Genomic DNA, 20,413 nt, shown 5'->3' with positions numbered 1-20,413 from the left:
AAAAAAGAGCCTACTTTCTCTCAAGCTCAAGGCTGCCTTCCTCCTCAGCCATACTCCCACACAGGATAGTTGCTACTTAAAAACTACTTGAATTCTGGGTACACGTAACCCTGCACCAGAACAATGATGATCCCAGAGCCGTTCTCTCTCTGAGGAGCCTTCCAGGAGCAGGGCGCTGGTCTACCAGGATGCCTTCTTGATCGTGCCAACAGGAGAACCCCCTGAGCCTTGTCCAGTCCCAGCAGCAATGTCCTCTGTCATGTCGTGGGCAGCGAGTCGTTAGGGCTGCGTGCTGACGACATAGTGGCTGGGATAGAGGGTTCGCTCTTTGCTCTCCAGGGCAGAGTAGCCAGGAGACAGTCGTGACTCGACCGCACGATCTGTGATCTTTTAAGCAAGGCCCTGGGGCACTGTGCCTTCCTGGGACTGTGGGGCTCAGGTCATTTGCTCAGAGCTCCCTGATGACCTAACATGGCCCAAGTAAGAGGGCTGGGCCAGCTCCTGCCACATTAGATTGTTTGCCCCTTTATATTGTTTTTACTCCAAATCAGAGAATTTGCAGAATGCCAACAGGACATGAGGCTGGGAGGGGTGGAGTGTTGGCGAAGGAAAGGAAGACCCTTAACCAGGTGTATTGACATGGTAACTGCTGCAGGGAACTCTTGTGTATCAGGAAGTGTTAGGATGGTGCAGGAGAGAACAGAGTTTAGATATTTTGTTCATACAGTCGCTAGGAGTTGTACTCGACTCGTCAGCACCTAACAACACCACCATCAGCAGTCTAGACGCATGCTTCTTACTCCTCCTTGAGGGCTCTGCTAGGACGTATCTTGACTTTATCTGCACTGCACCAATCTCCTGGGTAAGGAGATTCTTCACCTTTGAGAACAGAGTGAGGCTCCCGAGCTGCTGGTGGGGTGATGTAGGCACCCCGCTGCCTGGGACCAAGGCAGGTAACCACTCTAAGTAAGAGGAGTGTTTGCTCGTTTACCTGGAGCACAAACGGTGGCCCTGGGGAGGTGGCTTACTGCTGTTCTCTTACCTCTTTGGCACTCTGAGAAATAGATTTTGTCCCTGGTCTTGGTAGAGAAACACTGAAAGCCAGCAAGTTCATTTTTTTTAAACATAATTAGAAAACAAACAGATTCATCCTGGAGAGGGTTAAACCAAGCTACTCCTTGGAGGCAAGGATTCTGGGGCTTCGTCTGACATACTTTGGACATGTTGCAATGAGGGACAGATCCTTGGAGAGGGACATCATGCTTGGGAGTGTGGAGGGACAGGGCAGGAGGGGAAGACCCTCTCTATGAGGTGGATTGATTCAGTGACTGGGGTAATCAGAATGGGTGTGTCAGAGGCAGTGCGATTAGCACAGGAGAGAGCAGGGTTTAGGGCTGCTGTAAAAGACTCGACACATAACAAGAACAACAACAATTATAAAAAGATGTATAACACAACATTTGCAAATTCAGTGTTTTTCTGGGATCTTAGTGATGTCAGTTCCCTGAATCACCTTGTGTTACCCCTACACTTAGTCAATGGCAAATTTCCCATCACCGTAAATAAAGTCCCTGCTGGCAGCTCAATTGTAGCAAATGGGAAAAGGGCCCCAGGCACTTTGGCTGACCCTGCTTGAGGGGAGCATCAGTCCTGGTCTGTTCACTCCAGAATTCTCTGGAGAAGGAAGGTGCATTAGGTCAAGTCCAAGGCCCTCGGCCTCACCGTGGCAATACCTTCAACAGTGGGGCCATGTCTTCATACTTCTGTCATGTTCCCTCATCTTTCTCCCTTCATCAGGATACAGCCTGTTCCTCGTGGCAGCCCACGAGTTTGGCCATGCCATGGGGCTGGAGCACTCAGAGGACCCCGGAGCCCTGATGGCACCCATTTACACTTACACCAAGAACTTCCGCCTGTCCCACGATGACGTCAAGGGCATTCAAGACCTCTATGGTAAGCCTGAGCTTGGGGCCTCTGCTGTCTGGTCAAAGGCCCATGGAATGGGAACCAGCCAGGTCCCACCAATTGGGACTGAAAGAGACCAGAGCAGGAACAAGAGCACTGGCCTGCTCTGAGTTTGGGGAGTGTCCAGACTCCTGGAGTAGCCGCCTTCCTTTCCTCTCAACAACAACAACAACATCTGTGTTCTCAGCTTCCAAAGTCACTCTGAGGGCAGGCGGGGCAGAAACAGTCTCCATGTTCCAGGGAGTAGTAACTCAGGCCTGAGAAGGATGATCTTTATGGCTGCAGGGCACACAAGTTGAAGTGACTAAGTTGAGTTTAGAATACAGGAGGGTTAGGAAGTGCAGGGCACAACAGTCCGAGGTGGAAGGGCCTCCCAGATAGATAATATTAATAAAACCTGGGTGAATGCTTGCAGCTTCCACAATTGTGCTTTTATTTTAATATTAATGATTATCTAATATTAATATTAATGATAATATTGTATTTTAATGAGTAATAGAAACTATATTATTAGTACCATGAGATCATGACTGATAGTCTATTAATGTTTATAATGGGGCTTAAGTTTTAAAAGTACATTCATACATGTGTGTGGTAAAACGTGTGAGAGCTGGAACCCGACGAGACTGCTTTGTTTTTCTGCATCTTGTAAGTTTTCTGCCTTTGAAAGGGTACAATGTCACTGCCTTTCTGACATTCTGGGCTAGTGGAAAATATTTTTGTTTTCTTCCTGGCAATTTCTACCTTACGTAAATTCTGGCTTTTAAAAATTTTTGGTTTTGTGTGCCATCAAGTTGCCTAAGAGTCATAGAGAGCCTATGTACAACAACTCTGCTCTGTCCTGACCAATCTCACTGTCTGACACACCCACCTCACTACCCCAGTTATTGTGTCAATCCATCTCATCTGGGGTCATCCTATCCTGTGCTGTCCCTCCACCCTTCCAAGCATGTTATCTTCCTTCAAAGACTGGTCCCTCCTGGCTATATACCCAGAGTATGTGAAACAGAGTCTCAAAATTCTTGCCTCCAAGGGGCAGCTTGGTTTTACCCTCTCCAGGAAAAACTTGTTAGTTCTCTTGGCAGTCAGCGGCATGTTCGGTACTCTTCTCCAGCACCACAACTCAAAGGCATCAATTTTTCTTTTGTCCAGCTCTCTGATGCATAGCGAGTAATTGGGAAGACCATAGCCTGGATCAGGCACACCTTAGTCTTTAGATTGATATCCTTGCTCTTCAGCACTGTGAAGAGGTCATCTAATAAATAAATAAATAAATAGATAGATAGATATACACTGATGTGTCAAATGCATTAATGGTTAATAAATGCATAAATGCAGACAGAGTGGGGTGGAGCTCCCTGATTAAAACAAGCTTGGAAGGAGGAGTGGCATCCACTTCCGTAATTGCTTGCCTCCAGAAACCCTATGAACCTGGAGAGAGGATGAGCTATGAGTCGCCTGTGACTCGATGGCACTTAACAACAGCAACAACAACAACATGTAGATAAACATATACATATACACATACACATACATATATATATAGATGTCTGTATGGAGATTTGGTGGCACACTGGTTAAGCACTTGGTTACTAAACTAAAGGTTGGCGTTTTGAACCCACCAGCCATTCCACAGGAGAAAGAGCAATTTGCCTCTGTAAAGATTTATTGTTGTTGTTATGTGCTGTAGAGTCAGATGTGACTCATAGTTGACCCTCCAGCAGGTTTTCGGAGGAAGTTAAATGCACAGGAAGAGATTGTCCATCTTTTTTCTTGTGGAGCTGCTGGTGGATTTGAACCACATGCCTTTGAGTTGGCAGCACAACTCCTTACCACTTGGCCACCAGAGCTCTCTCTCTGTAAAGATGTACAGTCTTGGAAAATCTAGGGGACAATTCTGTGTTGTCCTATGGGATCATGTAAGTGAGAACTGACCAGACAGCAATGGGCATAATAGGTGTATGTATATAATGGTTGTACCTGTAGTTTCGCGGGAGAAGAATGGGCAGTCTCATGCCATGTGATTAACTGCCTCTGAAAACCCTCTGGAGGGTCATCTATGGGTCACTTCCAACTCTGCGGTACAGAACAATGACAACAGCCTGTAGATCAGGCCAAAATCGTAACAGTGGCACTTGGTGATGAACTTGGAGAACAATGGACTTGGGAAAGAACCTGTAAACTGGAATGAGAGGCTCCTAGAAGCTCCAGGTTCAAGGGCTTCCACCACCACTCACCAGTTGTGAGAGCTTGGGCAGGTCTTTATCTCTCCAGACTCAGATTTCTTATCTCCAGAATGTAGCTGTGTTTGGTGAGGAGTAAAGGTTCATCCTCAAGACATTGTTGAACTCCTGGGGCCTGTTGCACGAGTGTTCCCATGATGCCCTTGTGGGCAAAAGAACCTGAGCTTTGGCTAGCAATCCCTGGACAAGCCTGTTGATCTGTGTCCACACACGTAAAACGGGAGGGGTGATGGTGCTCACACTTCAGGGATGTCGAAAGGGCTGATTTGGGAGCAATTTGCATTCAGAGACCACTTAGTATTCTGACCTGATCTAGAGTTATAGTGTACTGCTGAGTGGAAACTGGCCCATAGCTGACCCTCCAGTGAGTTTTCAGAGGCAACAGATTGCAAAGGAGTTGATTCAGGCTACGTACCTTTGTGTTGGCAGTGCAATTCCTTACCACTAAGCCATCAGATCTCCCTACAGATACAACCACTATATAAAGCCAGCGGTTTATGCTGAGGACCATAGAATTGTGATTTCTGCACTCTCCTCTGCACACGTCCAGCCTTCTTTCTGTTTTATCTGTGCTCGCTCTCAGGCCAGAATGTGATTTCTTCTGACTCTTAGTAGGTTGGGTGAGAAGGTTTGGGAGACCTCCCCGTGGTAGAGAGGCACCCTAGAGCTGGGAGAGCCTGAGATTGTGTGTGTCATTTCCCAGGAGGCAACCCAGACACTGGCACTGGCACCGGCCCCACCCCCACACTGGGACCTGTCACTCCTGAGATCTGCAAACAGGACATTGTCTTTGATGGCATTGCTCAGATCCGAGGGGAGATCTTCTTCTTCAAGGACCGGTGAGTGTGTTTTCGTTGACCTCTGTCCCTGAATTCATTATTTGTGAGCATTCAGTCTTTGAAAGGAGCTCCACAGGAACCTCTTTAGGATGGCCTTGTATTACTTGTTGTTTATCAAACCACCTCAGTGTCTTAAACAACAGAGTTTGTTTTGCTTCTTTATAGTCTGTGGGTCTACGAGGGTGTCTGCTTTGGGCTTCAGTTTGAAGTCAGTTCTGTGCGTGTCATTCATTCTTCTGGATTGATGGGTATGTTTTGCAGATAGAGGGCAGGAGAGTCACACAACACACTTAAGACCTCCGCTCACATCATGCTTGAGAATATTCCATTGGCAGAAGCAAATCATATGGCCAAACCTGACATTTCTCCAAAGAACGGTACTGCCAAACCACATGGATATATGATTCTAAAATAGTGCTTCAAACGGGAGCAATAGTCCGGTTTGAAGGACAGACGTTCTTTGAGATAGTTTCAATCTCAAATGACTGAGTTGCTCCCGGTACGGAATGATCAGAGGAGAAGTGAATCCATGGTATCCGTGCCAAAGGCACAGTTATAACCAAGGACCAAGACTCAGCGTGCTGGGACTCAGAGCCCCCAGATAATAGCGTGGACAGTCTGGAAGCTTTTCAAGTGCTTCCCACTGTCCCATCGGAGATCCTACTTGCTTTTCATTGCTTCCTTTCCTCATGTGACAATGTGCCTACATACTCATTTCTATGTTATTAGGTTATTGTGAGGACTCGGTGAATTTAGTGCTTAGAGTAATATCTGAACATAGAAGAAATGTCCAACCGTATTAGCATTATTACTGACACGTAGTTTTAAGGAGCTCTGGAGGCCTAGTGTGTTATGTTTTGGGCTGCTAACCAAAAGGAAGGCAGTTCAAATCCACGAGCTGCTCCTCAGGAGAGAAATGGACAGTGTCCCCTCATAAAGATTCACGGCCTCTGAAGCCTGGTGGAGAGTCGCTGCGAGCTGCAATACACCCAGTGGAAGTGGGCTTGGTGTTTGGGTTTGGTGCCAAAACTATTTGCATTTAAGAGCTTGATATTGGATAATGACAGGGATTTGCCTAATGCTTAGACCATTGTTTCTCAGAGAGAGGGCCTTGTAACAGCTGGACCAGAATCACATGGAGTGTGAGTGTTGAAAGTGTGGCTTCTGCCCCATCCCCATTCAGGTCACCTCTAGGTGGGCTCCAGGAACCTGCATGTTAGCAAACGACCCAAGTGGGTCTGAAGGACACCAACATTTGAGTGTCTCAAGTCTGGTTTGAGAAACAGACGTGATTGTAGAGGCATTAGCAAATGATTTTGTGGGCATATTGGGAAGAGGGATAAATTGTCTACTGTGAATTAAGTGCAGACGAAATAACACTTAAAATAGTGAGGGATGCAATGGGGGTGACACGTTGGAAGGGTGACTGGGGAACTTTATACAAGCAAAGGCATAGAGATATGAAAATTCATGGCTTGTATAGAAGGGAATAGAGGACCTCGAAGGTGGTCCACAACCTTCCGACAGGAGCTTCTCTACTCTGAACACTTGCTAGGGGCTGGAGTGTGCATGACCTGCACTTTTGAGGGTTTGCAGGCCAGTAAGAGAGACAGCAAGAGTATAGACAGAGATGGGGCTCAAAAAGGTAATGAGAAGCCAGGTACCATCTGAACTTTGACTCTAAGCCAGCACTGAAGAGACATCAGCGCTGTCCAGCATCCCCAGTATAGTGTTCCAGGGGATGCTGATGCTGCTAGTCTGAGGACCACAATTTGAGAACCAATGGCTGTGTTTGTATCTACTCCTAGAACAAGGATGGGGTCGCCAGAGGGAGGAGCGGATTATTAAATGTGGAAGCTCTGTGAGAAAGGACAATGGGAAGAGAAGATGCTGGCTTAGGTCACCAAGCATGATGTCATCATTTATTGTGACAATTACATGATACGAGACACTCACAGGTCTTGCCAAATCATAGGCTCTTGGTCCATAACACATAGAGGAATGTATTCATAGCTACGCTTCCAGCGGGTTTCCAGAGGCAACAAACGACACAGGAGAGGATTGCTCATCTTTCTCCCATAGCGCATCTGGTGGGTTTGAACTACATGCCTTTGAGTTGACAGTGAAATTCCTTACCACTAGGTCACCAGAACTCGCCTACATAGCACATAACTCCTCATGCACTTGTCAAGCAGAATGAATACACTCCATTCAGGAAGTGTTCCATGGAGCACCACTCTGGTGGCCTCGTGGGTAAAGAGTTGCACTGCCAACCCAAAGACATGCGGTTCAAATCCATCAGCTGCTCTGTGGAGAAAGATGGACAGTCTCTTCCTGTGTGATTAACAGCCTCTGAAAATGCACTGGATGGTCAGCTATGAGTCACTTCTGACTTGACAGACCAGTGCCTGTCTCAAGTGGTTTCTAATATGGTAGAAGAGATAAGGCTGCTTTTTAGAAAAAGCACAAATTATGGTTGTAGGCAATCAGTGATTTTTTTTTTTTGAGAGTCTCCAAGGTAGAATAGCACAGTGTGGACAGAGGTGGTCAGGGTTTCCTGGAGGAGATAGGAGAACAAGGGAGCTGCTTCTTAGCCCTGGAATCTTGCAGAGAACCCTGTTTTTCCTGGCATCCTTCCCTCTTTGACCTTCCCTCTCCCAGGGAAACAGGTGCTTCTGGGTGGCCTGAGGAGGTACACGTGGGTTAGAGCAGTAGAGGGACTAAAGGTGTGTCATTGCCTGCGTACCTTTCCCCCACCCCCAGGTTCATCTGGCGAACGGTGACACCACACGAAAAGCCCATGGGACCCCTCCTGGTGGCCACATTCTGGCCTGAAGTTCCAGAAAAGATTGACGCTGTGTATGAGGCTCCCCAAGAAGAGAAGGCTGTGTTCTTTGCAGGTGCTTGGAGGGGTCCTGCCTTGGCCTGAAGCACCCCCAGGCTCTGAACCAGGCCTCCTCTCTCCTGAGCCTTAAACCTTGTTTCCTCTGCTCTTTCAACCCTCCTTCCCAACACATGTGATTGGTCAGAGCACTACCATCAAAGAGGGAAATGCCCACATAGCAAATGCCTCATTTCCTTTTTTGTTCTTTCTCAGCCCTCCAACTCCTTGTCTGGGGAAAAAGTTTAGTTTAGTGTCCAGGTTTCACTAACCTTTCTAATGTGACGGCCTTAAGCTTTAGTTAGAAGGTTGTTTTGGAAAAAAAAAAGAAGGTTATTTTGTCTTCAGTTATTACATTTTTCATTTTAAAAATAGAATTGTAGTTGAGAGCTTCAAAAATGAATTTGTTGAAAGCATAATATTAAGTGAACCACAGTATGAGAAGAATCTACAAGTGATAAGAATCATCAGGGTAGTATTCATTGTGGAACCTGGAGGTAGGGGCGGGTATAATAATTTGCTTTGGCATGCTAACCCAAAGGCTGGAAGTTCAAATCCGTCTGGGGTTGGTAAACTCTTGCTGTTAAGATCCTAGCCGAACAAAGCCCCATAAAGCAGTTCTGCTCTTTAACTCATGGGGCCCCATGAGTTGGAGACTACCTTGAGGGTGACCCTAAGTGTTCATATCGCTCAAGTTTGGGGAGCACTGCTCATGCAGCATTCATTTATGTGGACGTCTGTGCCAGACACTGGGTAGTCCCTGTGCTGATGGAGCTCACAGACCCATGGAGCAAGGCCAAAGGGAAGTGCAGGAAAGGGTGGGCTGAGAGGAACCCTGCTCTGGTCTTAGTGAGGCACAGAGAAGGCTTTCTGAAGGTGCTGAAGGCACAGCCAAGATTGATGGTCCGTGTGTTTCTACCCAGGCAGCTCCTTATTTCCCTATCCTTTCTTCCTCTCTTCTCTGGGACCTCAGTCCTCATCTCGGAGTGACCATGAACCCTAGCTAGAAGAGCTACTAGCCCCCGAGGTATCTTTGTGACTATTAAGAAGAGGCCCCTCCTCCTGGCAAACCCAGCCTGCCAAACTTGGTCAACGAAGCGTGGGCAGGTCATCTGCTCCTTCCTCATCTCCTAGGCTGGCACCTTCTCTACCCACATATAGAACAACACACCTGAGTCCTGGCTGGGGGTGTTGCATTTAATACCCTGAATAAGAAATAGCAGAGAGAGAAGCAGCTTAGGTTTTCCTGGGAATGGTTGCAGCGGGGTCCCCGACAGTCAGATGCTGGGAGGAACAAGTGGGCCTGGAAGCTCAGTGAGTTACCAACACAACGTGCCCCTTTGCTTTCACCCTAGGGAATGAGTACTGGGTCTATTCAGCTAGCACCCTGGAGCGTGGGTACCCGAAGCCACTGACCAGCCTGGGGCTGCCCCCTGATGTCCAGCGAGTGGATGCTGCCTTTAACTGGAGCAAGAACAAGAAGACATACATCTTTGCTGGGGACAAGTTCTGGAGGTGAGTGCTGTGTGGGGACAGACTTGGTATCTCTTGGGTCAAGTTCATGGATACTCTTCCACTGGCCTCCAACTTGCCAGGGCTAAAACCCCTTTGAGGGTGGCCCAGCTGTGTGCATCATGCTACGTCAGGTCTGGTCAGCATCTCTTCTTCTTTAGCCAGAGTCTTTTGCTTGTGCCTATATCTGTCCTAGAGCCTTCCCTTGTAGGGGGACTCCCTAAAGACAGGTGAGCCTGATCCAAGCCACGCTCTTTTCAGTTACTTGCTATGCATCTGAAAGTTGGGCAATGACTTAAAAGACAGAAGAAGAACCGATACTTCTGAGTTGTCATGATGGCAAAATGAACAGAATATCTCACGGGCTGCCAAGATATCAAACAGGTCTGTTTTGGAGAAAGTGAAACCAGGGTGCTCCTTGGAGGCAAGGATAGTGAAACTCCATCTCACATACTTCGGTCATGTTAGGAGTGGTCAGCCATTGAAGAAGGACATTCTGCTTGGAAAAATAGAGTCAGCACAAGAGAGGAAGACCTGAGAAGATTGATGGACATAGTGACTGTTAACGATGATTTGAGTGAGCTGGAGATGTGAGGTCGGCACAGGCTGGGAAAGGATTCAGATCCATTACACATAGGGTCTCTAGGAGGCTCAATTGACTCGACAGCATATAACAACAACACTAAAGAAAAGAAAAAAAAAACAGGAAGAGTCACCATTGACTTGGTTCTAACTTATGTCAGCCCCGTGTGTATTAGCGTAACGATACTCCTCAGGCTTCCAGTGGTTGATTTTTCTGAAGTAGATCCACAGTTCCTTTCACTGGGTACCTCTGGGTGGACTTGAATCTCCCGCCTATTGTAATTTTGTAAAGTAATTGGTTAGCTGTCAAGAATGTTAACAACTTATACCACCTAGGGACACCCTCACTGAAGAAGAGAGTGGTAAAAAAAAAAAATAAATCAAGCTATTTGTTGTTTGGCATGCTAAGTGCCACACACTATTCCAAGAGCTCTGTGGGTTTTCCCATCCTTGCTCCCATATTATAGTGAAGAAACTTCAGATTACCCAGGGGGCTGGCAGGTTGCAGTCTAGCCTCCCGAGATCTTGTCAATCCTTACCTTTCTCTCCCGTACCCGAGATAGTTGGACTTCAAGAAATGGGGTTGTGGAGGCTTGGATGCCAGAGAGTGAATACGATTGAGACTTCTAGCCAGGTGTCCCAGCAGACCACAAGCTCAAATCAGGCCCCTGGAAGCACAGCCACTGAGTCGCATGTCAGCTGTGTGTGCCACTGATCCCAAGGCTGTGCGTACAGACTGCAGAAGGGTGGATTAGAAGCAGGCAGCCTTCTCAGCTCCAGGTCTTCAAAAGCAGAGGGGGTGGGGAGTAAGCGGAGAGGGGGAGGGGGATGGTGGTCTAGTTCCGAGAGGCCATAGTCATAGTTAAGGGGTCAGAACACCCAATGTCTAGAAATGGTCAGTAGGAAGAAGCCTAAGCTGCAGGTGTTAGATAGCAGTTAGCAGTGTTCTCCAGTTTTCTAGATGAACCCGAGGTTCCAAGATTAATTTTAGACAAGTTAAATAAATTTTTTTAAGGTAAATAATTTTTAACTCAAAATAATTTTAGATAAATTAATTTAAAATTATGAAATAATTTTAAGTTAAAATATCAAAGGATTCATCATTTGTTTAAATATTATTTTTGTGTGTGTGCGTACCATCAAATCAGATCTGACTGGTACAGGAGATTGTCCCTCCTTCTCCAGCAGAGCATCTGGTGGGTTTGAACTGCAAACCTCTGGGAGTGCAGTGCTGCCTCTTTTCACTAGGCCACCAGAGCTCGCCAGGATTCATCATTTTAAGTTAAAATAATTTTAAATTTATTTTAGTCCAGGACCACAATTCATTTTACACAAATTAGATGGCTTGTTTAAAATGATACTGTGTGTTGTCACAAAGTCTATAAATGCGCCTGTCTTGTATACACTGCCTCCCTCCACCCTCGGGGTGGCTGCTCCATGGGAAAGGGGTCATGAGTGCAATGCATTTTTGGGGGGTGGCTCTACCTCCCACTTCCGTTTTAGAGTGGCCACTGCCTCTGGATACTCATCGCCACCAGTTCCTCAGACCTTTGTCTGTCACCCCTAAAGTATCTCCATTTCCTTCCGAAGGCCTCTCTCACTCCCCTGTCTCCCCTCTCCCACACCGGCCAGCCCTCAGCTGCCTTGTCCTGAGAACCTGTTTACATGTGAGCCTGCCTGTCTCAGGGTGGAATTCCAGACACATGGCTAAGACGCTTACAAGCAGACGCTGATTGAGATCTCCAGCCTCAAGAAAAAACAGTCGGCCAGGAAACCATGGAGTGGGCTTTCCCCCCACAGGTTCTGGAAATTTCTCAAGCACGCAACACATTACAAATGGAATTCCAGCACCATAAGCACTGAGTCTCCGAATCTTTCGTCATGGACTGAGAACCACAAATGCTTGAACTTGGAATCGTAACAGCCTCATACTTCAGATTCTGAACCATTCATATTATTGACCTTTAAGGTCCCATAAGATATCTGCATACATGTCCATGTGAATTTGAACACACACACACACACACACTGTGACATTCGGGCTATGCCTTATTGTGCTTCTGGGCGTTTCTACAACAAGCCCAATCCTCAAAGGTCAAAGACAGCTTAGTCTACACCAGAATCTTACTGAGACCTCCTTCAATGGTGCAGGTCTGCAGGACCTATGGGAGGTTCACGGCCCGGCTCCCAAAGAAGAAAGATATCCCTCCCAGATAAAATGGTTCATGAACTTGAGAAGTGAGCCCTGCTGTGGTGTCTGTCCACAGGATTCTCTGGGTGGTGCAAACGAGTAACTCACTTGGCTGACAATTGAAAGGTTAGAGGTTCAGACCTACTCAGTGACCCCCCAGAAGAAAGGCTGGTGATTGATTGCCACAGTCCCATCCACTGAAAACTCTATGGGACATGCTTTTATACCATGATCAGTTTGACAGCGACTGAAGTCATGTTGACACAACAGTTTTGTGCTTGGCTACAGACAGAAAGGCTGACAGATTGAAATCATCGTGCAGCTCCGTGGGAGAGAGACCTGATTAGTCCGGCTTAGGAACCCCTACGGGGCACTTTTACTCTATCACGTGGGGTTGCTATGAGTCAGAATTCAGACAGAACCTAACAAGAATAACAGTGAGTTCAAGGCGTCCTTGCTGAGAGAGAGAGCATTCCGGAATGATTGAAGATAAACCTCCAGCCTGGGTGTCTCACTACTCCGGAAGTTCCAGCCCCTGCTTTTGGAAGCTTCTAGTAATCCAATAGAACACCTGTGTTCTGGGTCCTTGGCTTCGTGCTGGGGAGATAGTGGTCTCAGAGTCGTTATTTCCTGCCTACAGGGGGCTTCTGATAGTATGATGGATAGTGATGAAGCCAAATTGGAAGAGAATAATAGCAGCTGCCTTTGAGCAGATCTTGACCTCATCGCAAGCCTAAAGTTGTGTTGCTGTTATTGTTAGGTGCCATCAGGGACCCTTTGAACAACAGATATGAAACGTGCCATTCTCACCATGCTGTGCCTTCTTCACCATCTCTGATACACTTGAGCCCACTGTTATAGTCACTGTGTCAATCTTGTCTTATCGAGGGTCTTTATCCTTTTCACTGACCCTCCACCTTTCCATGATGTCCTTTTCCACAGACTGACCCCTCCTCATGACATGCCTAAAATCTATGAGATGAAGTTTCCTTCTTTTGCCTCAAGGAGCGCCCTGGTTGTACCTTTTCCAAGATGTATTTGGTTGTTTTTTAGGGTTTTTTTGGCAATCCCTGAAATACTCAGTACTCTTATCCAAGACCATAATCCAAAGACATTGATTCTTTGTCATCCTGGTTCATTTTCCAATTTTCACGTGCATAAGAAGTAATTGAAAATACCGAATTTGTATTAGTTGACATTGTTGCTCTTAAATACTTTGAAGAGAGGTCGTTAACAAAACATTTCTCCAACGCAAAGTGTCTTTTGATTTCTTGAATGTCTTTTGATTTCATGGTTGTTGATTGTGGATCCAAGTAAGTTGAAATTGCTGACAACGTCAAGCTTTTCTCCATCTCTCATGGTATTGCCTAATGGGCCAGTCAATAGGATTTTTGTTTTCTTGAATTGAATTTTGATCTATATTGAAGGCTGTAGCCTTTGATCCTCTGCCAAAATCATTTTAAGTTCTCTTCATTTTCAGCAAGCAAGGTTGTATCAGTTGCATAAGGCAGGTTGTTGATGAGTTTTCCTCCAAGCCTGATGCCACGTTTTCCCTCGTAGGGTCCAGCTTCTCAAATGATTTGCTCAATATACACATTGACTAGGTATGGACAAAGGATACAACCCTAACATATATCCTTCCTGATTTTGAATCTTGCAGTGTTCCCCTGTTCTGTTCTGACAGCTGCTTGTTAGTCTAAATATAGGTTTTTCATGAGCATAATTAAGTTGTTCTGGGATTCCCATTCTTAATATTAGCCATAATTTATTATGATCCACACAGTCATATGTCTTTGTCTAGTCAATAAAACTCACACATCTTTCTGATAGTCTCGGTTTTCAGCCAAGATCTATGTAACATCAGCAATGATGTCCCTCATTCCACGACCTCTTCTGAATCCAGCTTGAATTTCTGGAAGACGTACTGTTCTAGCCACTTTTTAATCACCTTTAGCAAGATTTTACTTGCATATGATATTAATGGCATTCTTCAGTAATTTTCATATCCTTAAAACATTTCTTTTTCAATCAGAACAAATATTTCCCCCATATTTCTTATTTAAGTATAATCACTCACTTATTCACCATTGTAAAGTCAGAATCAATTCTTAGTCGACCCTCCAGCCAGTCTTCAGAGGCTGTAAATTGCATGGAATAAAATGCCCACATTCCTCCTGCACCGTCAGTGGTGGGTTGGGACTACCCTCTGCCTTTTCATTGATCTTTGTCTTTTAGTTAGTGGTGTGACTCCCTACAAAGAGCTCTAAACCCACTGCCACATTTAAGTAGACATGGTTATCAGCCCTGTTTTCCAAATATAGAAAACAGAGACCAGAGTTACTCAAGGACACACAAGTGGGAAAAGTGAGATACAAATTTTTGTGTTTGCAACATCTGTGTTCTAATACATTCCTACAGCTGCACAGGAGAAGTGCAGGATATTACAGAGACAACCTTGAAGAGGTGCCTGACAGACAGCGAGGTACAGTGCTCACCCCCGTGAGGGAGAAGACTAGAGAACAGGAAGGAAAGTGAAGAGAGTGAGTGGCTTTCAGACTCGAAGTCTTCTGAACCCACAATACCCAAGAAGAGGGCATTGCTTCACTTCTCTGAACCTCAGTTTCCTCATTTATAAGATGGAGTAGAATTAGAGAGGTATTAGGGGAAGTTCAAGTGTGAGGCACATACCTCTGAGCCAGCAGACGTCTAGGGGATGGACTTTGAGGGTACAAAGGAAGTGGTGGGGTGACCTGGGTTTGATGACTCATGCAGAAGCATTTTAGATGATTTCTGGGGCTTCGTCTGACATACTTTGGACATGTTGTAAGGAGGGACTGGTCCTTGGAGAGGGATGTCAGGCTTGGGAGGGTGGAGGGACAGCGCAGGAGGGGAAGACCTTCTATGAGATGGATTGATTGAGTGACTTGACTGGGGTAATCAGGAGGGGAGTGTCACAGACAGTGCAATTGGCACAGGATAGAGCAGGGTTTAGGGCTGTTGTACATTGGGTCGCTATGAGTCGCAAGCGACTCGACGGCACATAACAACAACAACAAAGAGGTCTTATGCTGGGGATGGAACTTGTGCTAAGTTCTTGAAGGAATAGGCTGACAGGTAAGAGTGCTGCGGCAGGGACCTCTACGGACAGTCACGTGGAGATGGTGAAGCTAACTGAGGAGAAACAGAGCCAACAAATGAGCTGGGGACAACTTGGCTGTCATCAAAATGGACTCAAATAGTTATTCAGAAAACCCGCTCCGGGAGGGACAGACTTCATCTTTTTTACCACGCTATCCAGAGGCACATAGTGGGAACTCAGTAACTATTTTCAGAAGAAGAAGTAAGTTGACTCTAAGTAGAAAAATAAAGTTATGGAAATGACAACAGCATCTACAAAGTTCTCAAAAACACATTACAAAAAAAAAAAAAAAGAAAAAGAAGAAGTCATGCCAGCCAGAGTGAACATGCTAACTCCTGCCCATTAGCCAGAGTGAAGGAGGGGCCCGAGGAAACGACACACCCTGAGAGCTGAAGCCAGGACTGGGGTGACGGTGAGTCCACCTTATGACTAACAGGCCTCTTCGACTCTCAGACCCCACCCCACATTGTAGCCTCACCAGCTGAGCCCCAGCATCTCCTAGGAGGTAAGGAGAACACGATCGTCCTCTCCACCTAACAGAGAAAGGAGCAACAGTGAAAGAATGGCTGTCAGGACCCCTGCCTCAAGCTTCTCCCCACCTGCTCCCACAGAGCCATAGGGCTCAAAGTCTGTGAGGGAAAACTTCTCAAATATTTAAGGACTGGGCATGGGGTGGGCACTTTGCCAAGCACTGTTTCATTTAACTTGGCAAAAAGTCCTAATGTCTAGTCCAAAAACTTCTCATTGTCTCATGGCCCTTGAGTTGGAACCAACTCATCGCTGACCCTCCAGCAGGTTCTTGAGACTGTAGATGGCACAGAAGGAAACTGTCCATCTTTCTCCCTCAGAGCTGCTGGTAGATTTGAACTGTCAGAGAGCCAAGGCCTTTGGGTTACTAGCCCAGCTCCCTACGGGCTGCGCTAACTATGCTTGGCTCATTGCCACTGAGCCTGAAGTGATTCATAGCTGACTGCTGTCCAGCAGGTTTTTGCAGGCTGTAAATCATGCAGGAAGAGATTGCCTATCTTTCTCCCATGGAGTTGCCGGTGGATTTGAACCACCAGAGAGGTGCCATGTTTGAGTTAGCAGTGCGACTTCCTAAGGACTATGTCACTAGGCCACGCTCCCTTGAAATTGACAAGGGAAAATCTTATAGATTGCAAAAGAATATGATGCATTGTCATTCTCAGGAAGAATCGATTGCTATAGGCGGACAGCATGCTTGGTAGAGGGCTAGCCAGCGTGTGGGGATTGACACAGTATCCACATTGTTGGACCAGAGCAAGCTGGCAAAGGGCAGGATGCTGCAGAACTGGGTACACCAGGACCCAACAGCAGCTATCAAAGCAATTTATCTCATGTGATACATGCAGCAACCCCATTTTACAGCTCCGAAAACTGAGGTTTAGCCCTAGAACAGGACAGGGCTGAGCTGCACTGCCACTCATCAGCTGGGTGCCTTTTCTAAGACTCTGGTGTGTAAAAGTGGGATTATGGTAACAACTGGGTCACAGGCTTATCAGAAGGACTGAATGAGAGAGCGTACAGACAGTGTTTAACACGCTGGGTAGCATAAATGTTAGCCGCTATTACGAGATTGTTAGATTTACAAAGACACTTGAAATTAATAAATGGTCAGCTTGAATAATATTAGTTTGTAAGTGGTCAAGTTGAACTCAGTTTCCTGTCTCACTCTGTGGCCTTTCCACCCTCATTGGCTGCCTCCCTGAAGAACCATATCTGGCCTCCCAGGTCTACCCAGGAGCCACCCGCTGGGCCCTCCCACATCAGGATTGGAGAAGGCCAGCCTTTAAAGAGGCCAGCTGACTGACCGTGTCCATTTCTTTGCAGATACAATGAAGTCAAGAAGAAAATGGATCCCGGCTTCCCCAAGCTCATTGCCGACGCCTGGAATGCCATCCCTGATAACCTGGATGCAGTTGTGGACTTGCAGGGCAGTGGTAAGCTGTCCAGGCCCCTCTCTGCTTTCTAGGACTCCCCTCCCCAAGCCAGGGCCCGACTCCTCACAAGCACACACTCCCTCATTGTGTGGGGGAGGCCCACGGCAGCCACAGAAAAACAAACCATTCCGTTCAGCCTGGTGCCGGGCAGGCATCCAGTCCCCTGACCTCTGCTTCTCAGCCTAGCTTCAGACAGTAAGACCCAGAAAGGCCCCTCACAGCTGCTGGGCCTGGAGCCAGGGAGGGGGAGAGCAGGAGGAGGCCTGGCGGGGGAAGGGGCGAGGAACACGGGGCCTTGTGACCTGGCTCCGTTCTGTGTTTACCCCAGGCTCCTTCAGATTCCACAGGAAGCCTTGTAGAAAGCCCACTTCAAATAGTAGAAGTCTGGCTCCATGTGAGACAGGGCAAACTCAGCTGCTGATGTGGCAAAGATTCCCCATTTAACTCAGTTTGCTCCTAGTCCCTTAGACTAAAACACAGTATCAAGTGAGCGCTAGACTTCGGAATTTGAGGACTATGTTCATTAAGAAGCATCTCTGAGTTCTTTTGCGGTTTTGGAATGAGCCTGGTTTGATTTCTTTGGGGGAAAATTCAATGGAATTACATAAAGATTTCTTTTTAAAAACAAAAACAAAACCCCTTCAGGCGGCTGAGGACTGAGCCTTAACTTCTAGGAGCTGAAGGTCCTAAAGTGCTCGAAAAAACCCCTGCAGTGTACAATTTGGTGCTAAGTTAAGGGCTGTCTTCAAGGATAAATCTCTCCTGAGCACCTACTGTGTGCCCAGTTTTAAAAGAAGTAGGATTGTGTATGACGTACCGTCACGTCAGAACCAACTCATAGTCGACCCTCCAGGTTTTCGGAGGATGTAAGTCACAAGGGTGGAGATGACCCGTCTTCTTCGTGTGGTGTAGCTTGTTGGATTTGAACCGTGTGCCTTTGAGTCAGCAGCACAGGCAGGGATCTCAGATGAGTGAAGCAGGCAGGTGGGAAATAGGGCTGGAACGGAGCTTTTGCAGGGGACAGACTCCGCTGAGTGCTGCCCTGCAAGACTGTGGGCCTATCGCAGTGGTGTTAGGGAGGAGCCAGAATTAGAGGCCTCCTTCGGGAACGCCCAAATGTTTACGAGCTAGTAAGCTTATTCAGGATGAAAACAAAACGAAGCCACAGCGCCACAAACAAACTAAAGGAGCCCTAGAGGTCAGCAGTTCAAAGCCACCCGCTGCTTCTGGGGAAAAAAGTGTGCCTGGCTGCTTCCATAAAAGAGTCAAGTCTAGGGGAGCACAGGGAGGCAGTTCTGGCCTGTACTATATGTGGCTCAGAATTGAATTGACGGCCAAGGCTAAAGCCAAACAAAACTCATTTGTTTTGTTGGAGGCCAAGAAGGGGCAGCAACCTCCCGCTTTGCCACCTCTGTTATGGGTTAAGTGCTTGTGTCAAGAAAGGTGTTGCATTATTATTAACGACAGCACATATGATCTACTTTCATCCCCACCACAAGCCCTAAGCAGTTGATCTTTATCCCTGTCTTAGAGAAGAGGAAGGAGGGGCCTAACAGCTTATTTTGCTACCAAGGCTGCCTCTGTCTGGTTAGGGAGCTTCTTCCTTGTGTCCGTGGACTTTCCAAGCTCCCAGGAAGCTTATGTACCACAATACCTGAGGATGGGGTGGTCACAGCCCCTCTTTTTCTCTGTCTCAGGCTACAGCTACTTCTTCAGGGGACCACATTACCTGAAGCTGGAGAACCAAAGTCTGAAGAGTGTCAAGTTTGGAAGCGTGAAATCTGACTGGCTGGGCTGCTGAGCTGCTTCCAGCTCCTGCAGGCCCGCCCTCTCCACCGCCTTCCCCACCCTGGGCCCCGAGCACCAGGGCAGGACCAGAGGGCAGGACGGGATGGGCCTGGCAGCCCCACCTCCAGCTCTGTATTTGATCAGCTTTGCCTTGCCATTTCCATCTGGTAACTTCAAATTCTACAGAGTGGCCCCACCCTGGGCTAAAGAAAGGTGCTGATTATAACCATTGCAGGTACCCTTTCTTCCTCCAATCCCACCAGTCTCAAGAGCCATCCCCAGAGAGATGCTTCGACATTCTCCACGCAGCCCTGCCCTGGGCTGCTCTGGTGCTGCCCCTACTTCAAGGTCTTCCCCTACACACGCTTCTGTGGCTCTCGGCACCCTCGGAGCCAAGAGAGACCGTCTCAAGTGGCCACTGGTGGCCCCACAGCCTGGCCTGGCATGGGACAGTGGGATAGAGGCTAGGCCAGGTGGTCGCCCAAGACACCTGGCTTCTTAGTGCTGCTGCTTTAGAACCTTCCAGGCATCAGCAGTTCGCTTTGTATGCACTTTGTTCTCTTTTTTGTTTCCCCACTTTGAAATTGCTTTTCCTGACAGAAGGACTCGGGTTGTCTGAAGTCACTGTACACTGCGTCTCGCCCACATAGCGCTGGTTCACTCTACTTAGTGTGTACTTCCTCCACTGGATGGAGGGCAACCAAGCCAAGGCTCCCTGCTCAGCCCTCCCCTCCTGGCCTTTCAACAGTTCCCCATGGGAAATGTCAACAAGTATGAATGAATAAAGACACCATTTGAGTGGCCATTTTTGCCAGCTGTTTTAGGATTCGGGGAGGGGTCTCAGCATTAGCCACAAGAGGAGACTTAAATAGCCTACGTCTGGGCTTCCCTGTAGAGCAGAGATGGTCTGCGCTGAAAAGATAAAAGAAAACCCCAAGCCCCCAACATTGAGTCTCAGCAACCCAAGAGGGCAAATTAGAACCGCTCCGTAGATTCCCAGGCTGTAATCTTTAGGCAAGTCGGGATCCACATCTCTCTCCCATGGTGCGGTTGATGGATTCCAACCCCTGGCCTTGCAGTTAACAGTTAAGAACTTTAGCTACTATGCCACCAAGGCTCCTTCTGAAAAGACCAGAGAGATCCTCAGGTGGGTGAGAGGGAGGCCTTCTGTTCTGGGGAAAGAGTCCCCCAAAGAGCAGCAGTGTTGTTATTTGAGCTGTAACATCCTGTGCAAGGTCCCCTTTCCCTCTGAATTCCCCTTTCTTCATTCCAAATACAGTGACTGCAGGAAGCTGCACTGTAATCCCAGAGA

At 47.3% G+C, this 20,413-nt stretch overlaps 1 protein-coding gene across 1 annotated transcript in view; it reads left to right on the top strand.

The window, feature by feature from the left end:
- MMP2 (matrix metallopeptidase 2 (gelatinase A, 72kDa gelatinase, 72kDa type IV collagenase)) overlaps positions 1-19,114 on the top strand; it is a 33,561-nt gene extending 14,447 nt beyond the window's left edge. The window contains exons 8-13 of the mRNA XM_006882525.1: positions 1,798-1,953; positions 4,912-5,047; positions 7,811-7,947; positions 9,284-9,443; positions 17,204-17,313; positions 19,011-19,114. Coding sequence (XP_006882587.1) covers positions 1,798-1,953; positions 4,912-5,047; positions 7,811-7,947; positions 9,284-9,443; positions 17,204-17,313; positions 19,011-19,114 — 803 coding nt within the window. The remainder of the gene's footprint in view (positions 1-1,797; positions 1,954-4,911; positions 5,048-7,810; positions 7,948-9,283; positions 9,444-17,203; positions 17,314-19,010) is intronic.
- The last annotated feature ends 1,299 nt before the right edge of the window (positions 19,115-20,413 follow it).

This window comes from Elephantulus edwardii, unplaced genomic scaffold, assembly GCF_000299155.1.
Source record: "Elephantulus edwardii isolate Elephantulus edwardi_28Jun2011 unplaced genomic scaffold, EleEdw1.0 scaffold00021, whole genome shotgun sequence".
Classification (NCBI taxonomy): domain Eukaryota; kingdom Metazoa; phylum Chordata; class Mammalia; order Macroscelidea; family Macroscelididae; genus Elephantulus; species Elephantulus edwardii.
Note: the sequence above shows the minus strand (reverse complement) of the source record. Positions and strands in the feature narration are given on the sequence as shown.